Source organism: Phaseolus vulgaris, chromosome 11 (assembly GCF_000499845.2).
Source record: "Phaseolus vulgaris cultivar G19833 chromosome 11, P. vulgaris v2.0, whole genome shotgun sequence".
NCBI lineage: Eukaryota > Viridiplantae > Streptophyta > Magnoliopsida > Fabales > Fabaceae > Phaseolus > Phaseolus vulgaris.
In genome coordinates this window covers 1,390,161-1,408,218 of record NC_023749.2, presented here as the reverse complement: position 1 = coordinate 1,408,218, position 18,058 = coordinate 1,390,161, and the positions used below count along the sequence as shown (strand labels likewise).

Below are 18,058 nucleotides of genomic sequence, written 5' to 3'. Positions count from 1 at the left end.
TACATTATTTAATTGAATAAGATTTTGGTTTAATATTCCATACACATATATGTTGTGTTATTATGACATTAGACATTACACAAAATCCATTGGTAATAAAAACTGTCAAATTGAAACTTAAATTGAAATCTCAATATTCTGCAGTTAAATCCAAATGAAAAAAAAAAATCATTATCATTTTTTTTAATTCATATTGACACAGCTTGCAATTACTTGTCCATCTATATTAAAGATCTCACATTAACAATGTATTAGAGATTTCACATTAAGTGGATATAAATTTCACTATATAAACAGATTTAATAAGATTGAGTTAAACTTAAGAACAGATTTAGATTTAATAAGATTGAGTTAAACTTAAAGATTAAATAACGAAACCAATAGCATAAATAAGTTCGAAGTATTTATGTTAGTTCATTAGATACAAAGCCAATAATGTTCCAGAGTTCAACAAGTACCCTTCCATCGAATAAGAATTTTGGATCTTGCTTTAGAAAACAACTGAGATTGCATAAAGTTGAACAAAAACTCAGCTTGAATGAAAATTCTCGATTGTGGGATTACTTTGCACAGCACCTATTCTACCAAGCTTATTTGATCCTTCCAAGAACATGTCAAGAACAGTTTTTAATTATCTGCAACAATATAATTACAAGAACACATAATCCATGCTTATAACCCAAAACTTTACCGAAATTGAATCTCATTCTCACCATGTGGGGACTGAGAGCTCGTTGCAGAGATATCAGAAGACATGGGAATGGAGATTGAGAGTTGAGTTGTGGAGAATGCTGTTTGGTTAGATCTCTCATCTTCCAGTGCAGACCATGAATCCCTGCTTTTTGGCCATTCATTGAAAAAGGGTCGAAGAGATTGATGATCCTCCTCCTTCAGGTGCTCTTCTGATGCATATTCACCAGACAAAAACGAATGTTGGGGAAAATCACTATGCAACAGTGTTGATTTTGATGTAGTGAAAGAGACAACTCTGGTAGACATCAAAGGCCATGTCTGTTCCAGATGTGACTCCATTTGGAGCACCTTGTTGCTTCCTGAAGCTTCTGAGAAGAATATATGATCACCACCCTCAGATTTAAGTCCTTGAAGATACCTGTTTGGTTCAAGTAAAATTGCCATGTTCAAGAGATAAGCAATTATGTTGATACTGCTAAAACATTCAATAGTCATTTTTAATTATGCAGAAACTGGCAGAAACAGTGACACATGGACACTGATACGACACGGATACATATAATCTCTAAAAGGTAGAACACGGGACACGAATCTATATATTATATAATTATGAATTATATAAATTGACAATAAAGATTTATGTGCACAAATATGTTTCAATTTTTTTTGTAGCAGAAATATGTTTATCATGGTTGATTCAAAAGGATTTGTTTCTTATTTTTGTAATCATAATAAAAATTTATATAATAAATTTGAGTTTTTAGAAAACTAATGTATTTCTCTTTTTTAAAATTATGTTAAAACCGTGCAAGAATTGACAGAAATCCAAAAAATATTTTTTGAGTTTGACACTTCATCAATATGTGTCCTGCAAGTGTCGGTGTGGTGTGTCCAACCCAGACACACCATTTAAGAGGAATAGGAATAATTTTGTGTTCTAATTTGTGACTTACTGTTTAAGAAAGAACAAAGCAATATGGCTATGAGGAACAGAACAAAGTACACAGCTATATTCAATAGAGCATGAAGAGAAAGTGTTGTAGATCTCGATTAGAAATAAGGATATTTCTCACGTGCAAACTTTATGAACGGATTTTATAAAGTTGAGTTAGACTTAAAATGCAATGCAGTAGACGAAGTGTTTCTCAACATTTTTTCAAAAGAAGTTTCGCTTTGCACTTAGCATTTCAGAAATAAATCAGTGCAAGAAAATGAAAAACTAGAAAAGAGACAACTAAAGGACCATTTTTTTTGTCAAAGTACCCAACAAGACCAGTTTGAAGACAATTTTGATTCATGAATGTCTCCTAAATCTAAAACAAAGTACAGAAGCTGAAGAAGCAAAGCAAGGTAGCCAACAGCTCTAATCTTGACTTTGACAACAGACAGAAAGATGTAGACCCTTCTGAAGTTCTGCATTCTAAAAACTAGTAATAATGCCTGCAGATCTCTATGAAAAAATTAGAAATCTACCATATAAATATGTCACTATCCACATACAGAAATGTATCCTCAAATTAACTGCCACAAATTTAGACTAAAATATTAAAATTCAAGAACATGATTTTATAGCATAAATAACTTCAAATTCCATGCAAACAAAAGAAGCAAAATATGATAAGGATTTCTGTACCTGCATTCTTTACTTAGGATGGCATAAGGAATGGAATCAACATGATAATTGGTATGGTGAGTTCCAGAATCAGTACCCTGGAGATTACCAAAGCCATTTGCAGGAAGGTTTTGGAAGTTTAGAGTTCTACTTCTGCCACTGCCACCATCAAGTGATGTGACAGTTGAAGAAGATTGAGTCACAGTTTGTGATTCCACAGGCTTTCTTGAACGGTTGCGGCCACGGTGCATGTGGCGCTCACAGTACTTGGATTCAGGGTATGCTTCCTTGGAGCACCTCCATTTTTTTCCATCAGTTCTCCTGCATCTCCCTGGCTCTGGATCCACCTTCTTCCCATAGAAGGAACAATAACTCACTGCAAAGTTTGTCATGCACAGCTTTTTGTTATCAACATTCCAAAGACATTCATTTGGCAGCAATGAAGACAAAATGAAGTTTCAAACATATTTTACATGCTAATAGGTTCAAAATCTCCATAACTGAATACCCAATATTATATTATAAGCTATCACAACACAAATCTGTGTTCCAATAATTCCATCCAGAAAGGTAAAGGAAAATCCCTATAAAAGATGCCAACTAAGATAGCAAATTTATTCACCATGCAATCACTACTTAGTAAGTTTAATTGCAAAAATCAAAGGAAAACTTTCCAAACATGTAAAGATAATATCTAGTTAGATAGACTCCTTCTTAAATTTCAATCTAGAAACAAGCTTAATTTATCCTTCCACACTATAAACAAGCTCATTAAGTGGTTCAGGAACAAAGGGTAAACATAGTCATGTGAAGCCTTTAGGGTTGAATTGAAAGAAAGACATTGATGTTGCCTGCACATAAATGATACCATCACTTGCAGTTACAGGCATCTCATAAATGACACCAATTATGAGAATAAAACATCTAAGAAAAACTCAAAAAGAAAACCCCCCTAATCTCTTTTTGTCTCTGGGCACAGAAAAGTTGAGTTCTTTAATTAAAATATGAAAAAGGGTAAGCACTGATATAGAAAAGAAAGACATTGATGTTGCCTGCACATAAATGACACCACCAATTATGAGAACAAAACTTCTGGGAAGAACTCAGAATAAAAACACCCTAATCTCTTCTTGTCTCTGGGCACAGAAAAGTTGAGTTCTTTAATTAAAACATGAAAAAGGGAAAGCACTGTGAAAACAAGTTCATCATATAGAAAAGAAAGACATTGATGTTGCCTGCACATAAATGACACCACCAATTATGAGAACAAAACTTCTGGGAAAAACTCAGAATAAAAACACCCTAATCTCTTCTTGTCTCTGGGCACAGAAAAGTTGAGTTCTTTAATCAAAACATGCAAAAGGGTAAGCACTGTGAAAACAAGTTCATCATATAGAAAAGAAAGGGGATTGAAAACTGACATGTGGGGTGGTGAAAGAAGCTCTTCTGAATGGGGAGCACGAGATTGTGAGGCACAGGAAGACCAGCAAGCATGTACTTGAAGATCAAAGCTTGGTGCTCCAGTTCCTCCCACTGAGACACTGTGAATGGCGATCTCCCATAATAACCATTGCTCAAACCCATCAAAGTTCCTCCACCACTGTTGTTCATGTTTTCGGTTACTCACACTCCTATCAACAACACTCAAACATAGTCAGACACACTCAGATCGAGCTTTGTCGGAACCATTTGGGTTTGCTTGTTGTTTCTTTGTCCACTGTGTTCTGTCACAAAGGATGGTGGCTATGCTCCAAGTTATAAAGGAAAAGTTACTCATTCCAGTTTCATCTCTCATTCCAATCAAATTTTTTTTCTTGTTGAAATTTTACATGACTTCTTCAAAGTTGTGTGCTTAGGAATATTAAAGAAATGAATATCATTATCTCATCAATCTTATATTTTAAATGTGAAAACAATCATCCTATTTGAGTGTGGTATGAGAACAAGAAAAGCTCTCTCCAAAAAAAACATAAAATGTTGTTTCACTAATCACAACACATACTAAATTTAAATAGGAAATTGTTCCAGCAAAGTATTCACACATTCATGGTACACAAGATAATACTAGATTAATTATTTTTTATACTAATTATCACGTCTAACAAACACTATTATAAAAAAATCATTAAACATAAATTAATTTTAAAAAACAAAATAATTAGTCATTAAACTCAATAAATTAGAAATCATTTTATAAACTAAAAAATTATTTATATTTAAATTAGTATTTTTTATTAATAAAATATTATAAAACAATTTTTAAATTAGTATCTACTTATTAGCTACCAAGACTTTAGTTACTAATTACTTATATTCTAAATTAATCTCTATTAGTCTTTAAGAGATTAATTTAGGATATAAAATATTAGTAAATAAAATTTTGATAACTAATTTAAATATTAATTTATAAATTATTTTATAATATTTTATTAATAATAAAAATCAAAGATATCAATAATTTTTAATTCTCTAAATTAGTATTTAATTTAGTCAATATAATGACTAATTATTTAGTTACTGTTTAATAATTTTTGTGATATTGAAATATAAAAAATAAAATTAATAAAAATGTTAATAAATCAGGTATTTTTGAAACAGGGAATGTTTTAAAGTAAATAATAATAATAATATTGAATGTTTGAAAAATACTAAAAACATATTTTTCTTTTTTGTAAGATTTGGTGTGATTTAGTGATATTGTTGGAAGATAGGATGATGCAGTTTGATTATGCTACCCTTGAAGGGACAGCAACATGGGCTGGAGTAATGGCAGGCCCGGGCCCAGTGGCCCATAGCACCGATTGACAGATACTACACGGCTGGAGAAAAAGGAGACCATTCACTGCTTGGCGGAATGCGGGTGACATTCGATGTGGGACTAATCTCTCTCTCTCACGTTTTGCCAAAAACAAAACCAAATTAGAAAATGTGTCAAAACCAATGCAAGTGTGTGCAATTCCAATTTTATGTTTCTTTGTTTGTATCATTGCCTATGTACTCTGTACCTCTCTGGATTATTGAAGATGAATGAATGAATGAGCAGAAGAACTTGGCAAGTTCTCTCACACCTCATACCAATGGTGGTTTAATTATTCATTGTTTGGTAACCCATGCTTCATCATTCATGGACCACACCCTTTGGCCATATCTTGTTTGTGTTTGTATATTTGGCTTCACTTGTTTTAGGGACAAAAACCTTCAATTCATTTCATTCCTTCAGAAACCAATTTTGCATTTTGCAGATCTTTGGAAAATACTGAGAAAAAAAGTGGCATGTGGGCATGCATGTATTTGGAGTAAGATTAAAGAAAAAAGTTACTTCAATGAATATTTATAGTAAAGAGTCAACACAACATTGAATTGCCTTATGTTAAAAGTAAAAGAAAATTTAATCTTTTATTGAGACATGTGAATTTATACGAATAGATAGAGAAATTTTGAAAGATAGTAAACTAGTGTTTTTCACGGTTTAATTGTCAAACTAATATTTTTCACTGCATATTTTGCAAATCTTTGAAAAAAAAAATAGAGAAAAAATCATGTAGGCATGCATATATTTGAAGTAAGATTAAAGAAAAAAACTACCTCCATAAATATTTATAGTAGAATATATGTTGATAATATAATAACAAATTGTTTCATATTACAACAAAGGTTACAAGTAAAAGAATAAATAAATCTTTTTACTGAAATGTAGGTTCTATGAAGAAAAGGAGAAATCTTAAAAGATCGTAAATTAATATATGCATGATTTAACTATGCAGTTGTCATAGTAACATTTTTTTCAATAATAAATTCACAATAACTATTACTATATACTTGAATGGGTATATGCATAGGAATATTTTAATGATAAAGTCTACTTTTTTATTAATTACTTTTAATTTGATATATTTTTAAAAAAAAATTAAAAAATTATAGGTATAAAAAACATTAGCAATTAAATAACTATTTTTAATTTGATTATAGAGCTACATTTTTTTTATTTAGAAGTGTGAAATTAAAAATAACTTTTTTAGATATATATTTTGTGGTGCAAATAATTTAAATTTTTAAAAAATTAATTTTATTTGTACTAATATTTCATTATTCAAATTTATTTAGATTATATTTTAAGGTTATATTTTAACATCAGATTTTTTATTTTTTAAATAAATTTATTTAATTTAAAAAAAATTGTGAATATTTATGAATATCCATAAATATAGTAAATCCATGAACATTTCTCAGCATGTATCATTGCTTCCTTTTATATGGAAATAAAATTATCAATTATATGAAGCAATGAAGCTGAAACTGCAAAAGTCAAAGGGAGAATGCAATTAAGGAAATTGTTGCCCAATCTCCATCATTCTATACTTACTCTCATTTCACATTAAAGTTCTTACTTTTGTCGGTCATTTTCTCTCCATCACCCATTTGGTATCTTATCAAGTTTGCTTCCTTTATAATTAAAGGAGTTTCTTTATTTGACTAAAACAGAAAATAATTAAAGTTGTAGCATCATGTTTCAATTATTTAAGAACATTATTTTAATTTCATTATAGAGGAGAGGAATTGATTATTAAGATATTTTCAAATATTTTTTTTGTTAAAATAAATTTAGGGTCTTTAATATATATGATTTTTTTAAGATTTAATAATTTATTTTAAATTGGATATTTAATAATTATTGTACATGTCATCCGTAATTTTTTATTTTAAAAAAACTAAAAAAAAAACCAAAAAGTCTCATATATTTATGACACATTAACCATATATATATAATAAGAACCTCAAATATGCACATGTTTTGTTTTGCACAAAGTTTGTTGATATAAAAACTATGATTTCATATTAAATTCTCATGTATTTTAGTAATAGGCTTCCTTTTGATGAAGCACCCACCTTACACTTAGAGGTATATAAAAGTTTATTTTCCTAGTTAATATATGTTTATGTATACTTGTTGTAATTTGTAACATCATTTTGAGTGTTAAATAACTGTTCATTACTTCTTAAAGAGTCAATAAAAGTAAGAGTGGTAAAGTGGGACGTGTTGCACAGGCCGGTCAGTGGTTTGCTAAAAAATTTTTGGGGCAGGTTGTTGATTTCAACCTGCTGGCCTGCTTAGGCCCGCTCCTCATAATCCGCAGTCCGTGCGGGAAAAGTGTGGGGCGGGGCGGGTTGGTCATAACCCGCATAACTTTAAAATGTAGACAAAAAAAATTGTACATCCATATTTTCTTCATGTAACTTCATATTTCACATTCTGAAAAATTTAATAACATCTTACTATGCATGTCTCGTGAAAATAATATTATGAGACCATTTACCTAATGCATTCAAATAAAAAAAAATATTTATTTAAAAAAAATATTTTTTATAAAAAAATATGTCTTATGCGGGTCCGCCCGTATTGCCACCCCCTAAATAAAAGTGTTGTTTTGTTTATGTTATCGTTTGGGATAGAGTCTAGAGAACTATTGAGAGGATGTCTTATTCCTTCTTGTCGGTCGTGATGTCCTCCAATTCTTTCCTTATTGTCCCTCGGTAGCTTCGGCTCTCAGTCTTTCACCGGATGGAAGTACTTGCAGAAGGCACTCTGACGCTCAAGTCAATAAAGGATTCAGTACTCGGTTGTCATAGCACTGTAGATTATGACGTACCTAGTTTCTTGGGATGTGTGTTATATATATTACCTTATTGGACTTTCCTTGTTGGGTCAGATTAGGAGATGGACCGTGTTTAGGGTCGCATTACCCAGCTCTTAATCACAGGTTAGCTTCACTAACTTGGTTTAAGCGTAATTGGATATGGGGTCTCAGTCGGCCTATCGAAGTGTGTCATGCTATCAGTTGGTCCGTTAGGGGAGATCGACACGTGTATTCATTCGTCCGATTCATACTGGTACATGTTCAAGTTTTTATGGAATTAATTGAAAAATTTATTTATATGATTCTCGTAGTATGATTAACATATGTATCTATCTACAATGCATTGTGGGAAGCACTAACAATAGTGGTAAATCATTAAAAAGGGGTATTGAATTTAGAACACGGTTATTGGAATTTAATTCAAGGGATTTTCCTGGTGAAATGCTAACTATTTGAATATCCAAGAACACGAAGAAAAAAAAGTTGAGTATTTGTTGTTACACTACAAAAAGAAAGAAAACTATACACATGTTTTGTTCCTTATTCATAAGAGTAAGGCTACACATTCAAATCTAAAAAAAGTACAATGTGAACAATGAGGTTGAGTTTGTGTTCTTTAGTTTGAATCTTCAAGGCTTAAAGTCTTGACATCTTGATCACTTCCTTACCCGAAAATCAATCAATTTAAATATAATTCAAAAACAAAATGCAAACAAGAATCTCCCGTAAATCACAAGGAACGCATAATTTATTACCGATAAAAAAATCATGAGTAGAATGAATTAATGGATCACTAATAATTAATTATAAGTAATTAATTTGATAATTAGAATTTTATGATTAATGAATCACTAATAATTAGTTTGCAATTGGAAGAGATAAAGTCTTCTTACACTTTTATATATTTTCTATAAAAAAAACAAATGCAATCTAAAACCTCAAACAAGGAGCTGAATGAATGGAACATCTATTATTAAAGAAATAATGATGATATTAAAAACTTATTATTATACGCAATTATTATACACAATTAATTTATTGAATTATCTAAATACAATTTTTCTTACCATCTTATATATAATTCTTACCATCTTTGCATATGTTCTATCAACCTATAAAAAAAAAGTACTTGAACTAAAGGACATGTTTTCTATTTTTATTTTTATTTTTATTGTCCATATTTCTTTAATGTTAATCTTTGATTGTTTTTATAGGGACATTTTTAAAGAAATAATGATGATATTAAGAACTTATTATTGTACGCAATTATTATACACAATTAATTTCTTGAATTATCTAAATACAATTTTTCTTATTATCTTATATATAATTCTTATCATCTTTGCATCGGTTCTATCTATAAAAAAAAGGAGTACCTTATCTTGAACCAGAGAACATGTTTTCTATTTTTCTTCTTCTTTCTATTGTTCATATTTCTTTAATGTTAATCTTTGATTGTTTTTATAGGGACACTTCTAACCCTAGCAAACTCATCCCAATTTCCTTATGGGTCATACCTGTTGTTTGTCTCTTAGCTATCTTTGCCATAAAACCCTTAATTGGAAATCTTTGCCATAAAACCCTTAATTAGACAACTTCATTAGCAAAACTGAAAAAATCAAAATAAAACAGAAAGATCAAAAGTTTATACAACTTCATATGTAACAAAACTGAAAAATCAAACTAAAAGAGGAAGATCAAAAGTTTAGACAACTTCATGAGATAGCAAAATTGAAAAATCAAACAAAATAAAAATATCAGTACTCTTTGCATCTATTATATCAACCTATAAAAAAAGGACTACCTTACCTTGAACCAAAGGACATGTTTTTCATTTTTTTCCTTCTATTGTCCATATTTCTTTAATGTTAATATTTGATTGTTTTTATAGGGACACTTTTAACCCTAGCAAACTCATCCCTCTTGTTTCCTTATGGGTCATACTTTGTGTTGTTGTTTGTCCTCTTTCCATGAGGGAGATTTACATATGCATCACATTGGTTTTAGAAAAGGATAATAAGATTAGATAGATGGAAGGAAAGTTTAAAGGTCTTTAAACCCAAGTTTAAGTCACACAATACAAAAATCTTAAGTTCTCCTTTCACTCACACAACCCAACCCACTCATGAAACATAAGAATCATGGAGAATGATTACCACAATATTTGGCATAACAACTGAAGAGATCCAAAGAAAACTAATTTTCTGCCCTGCCCTCGTTTCATCACATTGTTTTTCCTTTTTGTGGACTTATATATACTCTTTCTTTCCAGTTATTTGACACACTTGTAGACTTATATAAACTCTTTTCAACTATTTGATTATTGTTATAAGCTGTTTGAGAGAAACTCTAAGCTATTTGAGAGAAGCTTCTCTTAATCAGACTAAATGTTCATTGTGTTTCATTTCATATTTTGAAATTTGAATAAATTCCAATGATCACTCCTAATCCAACATGTCCATCACCCCTCCAATGGAGCATTCCAACATGAAAACCCTTTGTATTATGTGTTTCTCCTATTAATCCTTCAAATATGTCTCGTGTAGTCTTCACTAGATTCCTTGCATTCCTTCTCAAACCTCTAAGACAACAACCCAGAGTTATTGTGAAGGATTTAGTATTCTTTCCCTGCTTAATTAAAACAAAAAAGCCTTGTTGCATTCTTATCACTGTGAATCAATCGCCATTGCATTTGTTGGCATCACATTGCATTTTGTATTTGTACATTATTGTACGCAATTAATTTGATAATGATAGAATCTTATGATTAGTGAATCACTAATAATTAGCTTGTAATTGGAAGAGAAAAAGTCTTCATACACTTTTATATATTTTCTATACAAGTGATCACAAGATAATAATAAATCATTCAATTTAAACCTAATTTAAAAAAAACGAAATGCAAACAACAACCTCAAGTGAATCACAAGAAAATCAGAATTTATTTCGATAAAAAAAAACAAGGAGCAGAATGAATGGAACATTTATTATTAAAGAAATAATGATGATATTAAGAACTTATTATTGTACGCAATTATTATACACAATTAATTTATTGAGTTATCTAAATATAATTTTTCTTACCATCTTATATATAATTTTTTTATATTTTTTCTTACCATCCTTTTATATACCATATTTCTATAATTATAGATCGACACAGTAAAAAAAATGGAATAAAAAAGGATATTGAATTTATAACACGATTATTGGAATTTAATTCAAGGATTATCCTGGTGAAATGCTAACTGTTTGAATATCCAAGAAAAAAAAAAGTTGAATATTTATTGTTACCACCTAAAAGAAGAAATTGCAATATATTATTCCTTATTCCTAAGGCTTTGTTTGGATTGGGGAGTGGAAAGTTGAGGGTGTGGAAGAGTGAGTTGTTTGGATTGGGGAGTGGAAAGTTGAGGGTGTGGAAGAGTGAGAGTGTGAGAAGAAAGTGGGAAAAAAGTGAGTGTGCTTGGAATAAGATAGGTTAGAGTAGGTGGGTGAAGAAAGTTTATTGAAATAATGTGATGGTTGTAAGAATATTTTAAATTATTTTGAATACGATAAATTGTAAGATTACAAGTTTACCTTTATATATAAAAAAAAAGAATAAATAATTAATAATTTTATGCATATTTTAGTTAATTAAAATAATTTAAAGTTTCATTTATAAATAAAAGAAAAAAATATAAATTCAAAAAAATAATTAAATATAATTTTAAATGTAAGTATAATTTTATTCTTTTTCATTTTATTAATTTAAATTAATTTTATTACTTAAGTTAATTTATTTAGATAATTTTAATATTATTTATGATTCTTTAAATTATGTTATCTTATATATATATATATATATATATACAAAAAATTATTATTATTAATAATTTCTATTATTAATATTATTGTATGAAGAGCATCATGGTCTTTTCATCCCACACCTTCATTTCTCTTCAATTATGAGAGGATTCTAAATACCCTCAACTTTCCATTCACTCTCACCCTCAACCTCTCCCTCTCATAGAAGCAAACAAGGGTGACACCCATTCACCCCACATTCAACCTCCATCACCCTAAAAACAAACCCACACTAAGTCCCTGTTTGGATTGGGGGTGGCACTGTAGCCGTAGACGAATGTGGGGTGTCATCCCCGTTTGGATCCGATTATGGTTGAGGTGCGGGTGAGGGTGAGGGGAAAGTTGGGCAAAATGAGAAAGCAATCAGAAGTGAAGAGAAAGGAGAGGGGGAGGGAGTGAGTGCCAAGTAGGATGAGTGAAATATCATTTGTGCCCTCACTAGATTTATGTGGGCATTGTACGTGAAGCATGATCTGTGATGAGAAGCTTTTCAACAGCAAGCACATGAGATTCCTGACCATTGTTCAGGATCTGTTTGACCAAGTTCAAAGCTCAATGAATGCATAGGCAAGTTGGTGAGAGGGTGAATGAGCGTAATAAAGAGGTGCAACAATATATATATATGTGATTCCCAAGCTCACAAACCTCACAAAGCATAGACAGACAATTCGGTTCTTCTCAAAGCACATACCTAGAGCACTTGGAGAGGGTCGTGAGTGCGCTTGGTTTTTCGTTTGTGACCTCAGGTGAGCTGTGTGTGAGTTTAGTTTCATTCTTAATCGATTATCACTGAAAATAACGTATGCCATAATCGATTATGTGAACAAAAAAAATCATGGTCGTTTTTGCACTGAAAGCATAATCGATTATGTGTTATAAACATTTGGATAATCTATTTTACACTGGGGTGATAATCGATTATGGTTCTAATTTTCTAGATTTATAATTTTATGTTTTTTGAACTAATTTTTGAATGATTTTTTTTTTCAGACACAATTAGATAAATCTTAGACTTGCATTGTGTTGTGGTTTGTTCTACTCTCTTGAGGTATGTGTTTTTTTTTTTAAATTGTGTTTGGATGTTTAATTTTATTTTGAATTTAATTTGTTTAAATCATTTTAAAATAGTTGTTAATTAGTTTTTAATTTTAGATGTGAATGTTTAGGAAAATTAATTGTCTAATATTATATATTGTTAATATAAAAATTTCATGAAATTTGAATATGTTATTTTTTGACATGAATTGAATTGAATTTATAGATTGAAATTATAAATCTAAATATGTTATTTTAAAATATTGTTATTAAAAGAATTATACAAATTGTTGTGGTAATTTAAAAACATAAATATAGAGAAGATTTTTTTAACATTTTACAATGTTAATAAATAAATTTATGAATGTATAGATAGTAATTTTTTTATATTCTATTTTTTAATTCATTTAAATTTTATATTATTTTTAAAGTTATAATTAAAACTTACAATTATTTTAATTATTAAAATTATATACGAAATTAATAATTATTTTATTAATTTTTTTTAAACATATAGATAAAAGTATACTTTATGATTATATATAACATAATATAATATAATACTAATTATTTTAATTAACTTAAATGTCGTTTAAACTAATTAATATTTCATTTTTTTATTTATTTACATAAAAAATAAATTTATAATCTTCTAATTTACACTATTTAAAATATATTAAAATACTCTAGTTTATGTGTTCATCACTTCCATCCAAAGTTGTCCAAAATTACATTTTAACTTCTTTTATATTTTTTCTTTAAATCATCTCAAATTTACTCTTTTTTTTATCTCTAATCCAATTTTTGTATCCTAATCCAAACAAAACATAAAGATAATAAGGAATACCTTTATCAAAGCCTATAAAAAAACGCAAATTTCAAAATTATTGAGTGAAATCCAAATTCCAGTAAAAAAATTTACTGATGAAATTGTTTCCAGTAATGTGTTCAACTGTTTCGTGACGTCATAGTCACATATTCCCTACAATAAAATCCAGCCTTGTGAAATTTGTCAATGACGAACAAAGAAAATAATCATTTTATCTTCTTTCGTTACAAAGGATATCTTACATAAACTTCATTGCTTCAAAAAAATTGATGTTCAATGTTTCAAGAACTTTACTTTCGGAATAAAATCTTACCAAAAACTATTTTTTTTATGAAGTATAGAATGTACTTTATTATTAAACAGCGTTTTGGTCTAAATCTTCTGATCTTTATCTCTTCGAAAACATAACATTTTGTATTAAATCTTACCAAAAACTTAGATTTTTTATATAAAGTCTGCAAATTACTTATTAAAACAGTGTTTCGGTGAAATGTCTGAACTTTTATCTCAAGAATTTTTGGGTCACAAATTGATAGCCACCACACTCAATTGATTTTTTTCAATTGGCTAACAAACAGAGGTTTTCTGTGATACAAAAATTGTTTTTTGTTCATTGCGCCGCAACTCTTAAGTAATTCTGAATGTGCTTTAAAACAGTGAGTTATAAACAAAATCTAATTAAATCTCACTTGAGATCATCATCTAACTAATAAAAAGTATAATCAAAAAGAAAATCTAATTGAATCTCACTCCACTTCAGTCTTGACAAAAAAAATTGCTTTAAAATGGGTGAAATAGTATAATTACATAAAAAAAAAAACAAAAAAACAAAGAGTCTCTAACAGACCACACATTTCAACAAGCATCTAAGGACCAATAAGGTACTCAAAAAAAATAAAACAAAAATCAGAAAAAGTGTATGAACATCTGAGTGCATGAGCCTACAGAGACCCAAGCCAATCTCTCAGCACAAAATTCTTATCGGCAACGTACAGCGCTGATATCGCCATGGAATAAGCAACTCAGAGACTCTAATTTATTGCCTTTTTTTCATTCACAATCACTAGTGAGAAAAACTAAAAAGAAAACAATCATAATTCATAGACGTTGAAAGAGCAAAGGCCTCAGATTCAAGAATGAGCATTCGTCAGAGAAAATCTCGGATGGTACGGACAAATTCATCATGCATCACCGGCCAAACCCAAAAGCAGAACGCAAAAAGCAAATCAAATAAAAGTTGAAAAGAAAAGATGAAATTCGACGAAATCATGCAAATACTTACAGAGTAGAAGAACACAGAAAGTAGCGAACGATGTATTGAATGGGTGGCTCGCATATTAAATAGGCGAAAATGGAATGAAACCCTAATTTTTCCTGCGAGTGATACCATTGAATCCTTCATCTTCTGCTCCGGCCCAAATCTTTCAAGAGCTTATTATTGGGCTTGATTTTGTGTTATTTGTTTTTTTAAAACTCCATTATTCTTTTAATTTTAATAAAATTATCCTTCCTTAAAATGTATTGTGCTTTTTTTTCATATTCTTTTGTAAATTTTATAATTTGAAATATAATTTTGTATTTTGAATTATAAAATTTTAAAAATAAAAATACATTCAAATTCTATAATTTAAAAAAAAATATATGTAAAATGTATGGAGATGCGTGGTGGAGGAAGAAAATGTAAAAAAAAAATCAATGTTGATGATCCAAATTAAGAGTATCTCTCACATGTATAAATAAATAGAGATGTTAGTTTTTAAAATGTAAAATATATTTGGGTTTTAAATAGTTATTATAAACATTCATTATACTAGAGAACGTCTTATGTCCTTGTTGATTTTTTAAAGTATAAAGTAAAATATTAAGAATAAATAAAATATTTAAAACATGAGTAAGTCACTTAGATGATATTTTAAAACATAAATTAAGAAAAAAACGATTTTTTTTTCTGTTTGCTCAAAATTTATATTTTAATTTGTTTTTTTAGACGTGTGTGTATTTAAAAATATTAGTCTCGAGGATAACACACGAGTTTATTAGATAAAACTTACCGTGGAGATTATAACTTTTTTAAAATTAATTACTCCCTTGAAATTAAAAAATTATTATTGATTAGTAAATAAATTTGTATTTATTATGCAAACATACTACAAATAGTTACGATTTGTAACAAACATACTACAAATAATTACTATTCCTACCAAACAAAAATACAAATCTCTCCCTGTATATAATTTTATTTGTTAAAAATTCTATAAAATGTGTTTTATGAGTTACAAAGATGGGATAAACTGTTTTATTTTTTTATATGAATCAGGATAATTTTTTTTTTGACACAGTACGTTAGTTCTTATGAAACTCGTTTTTTTTTAAGATAAAAGTAATATCAATTTGAAAAAAAAAACATCATTTGTTTGAATTTATGCATTTGCTTCTTTCTATTTTCGATAATGGCATTGTTGTGCCTACATTTGTTAATAATATTATTCCTTAAGTTTATGAAACTGCATTATCATCAAGTCTCTTTGCTATTGATTCTTCTAATTCATTACATTTAACTATTATTGATATCTTGCAACACCAACATTTTGATCCACAACTTCTATCATCGGTTAAAGTTTCTACTTATCTAAAACAACAACCTAGATACTTGAAAGACTCTGACACTACTACTTTGTTCTCTTAAAAATATGTTACCCATCATTCTTCGTGTACTATATATCATATTACAAAATATCACTCTTATCATAATTGTTCTCCTATGTATTTTTCTTTTTGTTATAACATTTCTTCTATCTTATAACATAAATCATTTAAAGAAACGATAAACACATGACTTTTGGAAAAAAGTTATGCAATGTGAATGAGTCCAATGAGACTTGGTCTTTGGTGGATTTACCTCTTAAAGAGCATCCTACTAGATGTAAGTGGGTTTTTAAGGTTAAGCATAAACAACAACCAGACGAGACCATTTATATACTTTATATTTAGTAGTTAAAACTAATACCATTAAGTTTATTATATCTTTAGCAAGTGCTAAGGGATGAATTCTTCGTCAGCTAAGTGTGAAATTCTTTCCTCATGGTGATCCTGATGTAGAAAATTACATGACTTCTCCTGCGGGCTTAATCTTCATCATCCAATAAAAGTTTATAAACTTATAAAATCTTTATATGGGCTAAAACAAACAAGTAGGACAAGTAGGTAGTGAAACTCAAAACTAACTTAAGTTGTAATACATCTTGGTTATGTTCTGAGTGCAACTAATATATGCTAATGACATTATGTTGGCTGAGAATAATCTCGAGGAAATCCAATGTGTTAAAAACTCATATTCACAACTCATTTAGTATCCAAGACCTTAGTACTATTTATTATTTGGTGGGATTTGAAATAAGTCATCCACCTTTTGTTATTGTTCTCAATTAACAAAAATATTGCTTAGATATTTTTTTTGCTAGTGGTTTATTGGCTTGCAAACATGCCACTTCTCCCATGGATCCATCGATCAATTTGTTTCAAATCCACCAGATCCTCATATTTAAAAGGATGTCCCAGTCTTAGTCTATTATTTCCTAATAATGATCAATCTACTATTAAATTTTTTTATGGTTCTGATTGGGAAACTTGCACAGATTCTATAAGGTCTAGCACTAATCATTGTGTGTTTATACGAAACTCTTTAATTTAATGAAAGTCTAAAAAGTCATCTATGATGTCAAAATCTTATTAAGGCAAAATATAGAGCATTAACTTCACTTGTTTGTGAACTTTAACGATTATAATATTTATGTCAAAATTTGTATATTAATATTTATGAATTTTGAGTCGTCTATTGTGATCATAAATTTGTTTATATACATAATAAAAAAAATTCACATTTCACAAGAGAACGAAATACATTTAAATTGATTATCATTTGTTTTGGATTAAACTTAAAAAATACCTCATTCATTTTATTCAAATTAAGTGACTAATATATTGATATAATGACCCAAACTATGCATGATTAGTCTTAGCTTGTGAAACCTTATCCAATCTCAACAAAATATTAGTTTATCGGGAGTTATTAAATGATATTTTGATATTTATTATTTTTCCAATTACAATTACTCCATCAATTGTTTTATAACTGATACTCAAATAACAGGAATATGTGTTTAATATTTATATGATTTATAAAATATAATTATTTTATTTGTTTATTTTTTGTCGTTTATTTTTCTTCCAAACGAGAAAAAAAAACATTACTCTTCCTCTATTTATTTAAACCAATTTCAAATCACAAATTATTCTTTATTATTAGAGTTTTTAAAACAATCATTATACAAATTAACAAAATTTCGTAGGCTTCTTTCTCAAACATTTTTACCTTGTGAGCGATTATTTTTCACCGCATAAGAA

General features: G+C 28.9%; 1 protein-coding gene and 1 non-coding gene across 2 annotated transcripts; both read right to left on the bottom strand.

Moving 5' to 3' along the window:
• Positions 1–357: 357 nt before the first annotated feature.
• Positions 358–4,139, bottom strand: LOC137829090 (growth-regulating factor 4-like). Its single transcript, XM_068635886.1, has 4 exons — positions 3,727–4,139; positions 2,327–2,681; positions 714–1,111; positions 358–600 (listed from the first exon to the last, which is right to left on the bottom strand). Exons 1-4 carry the CDS (start codon positions 3,914–3,916, stop codon positions 530–532), a joined length of 1,014 nt encoding a protein of 337 aa, XP_068491987.1. The 5' UTR covers positions 3,917–4,139; the 3' UTR covers positions 358–529.
• A 10,634-nt stretch (positions 4,140–14,773) lies between these two features.
• Positions 14,774–14,851, bottom strand: LOC137811840 (small nucleolar RNA snoR117). Its single transcript, XR_011081168.1, has one exon. It is a non-coding gene; the product is annotated as a small nucleolar RNA snoR117 (small nucleolar RNA).
• Positions 14,852–18,058: the final 3,207 nt, after the last annotated feature.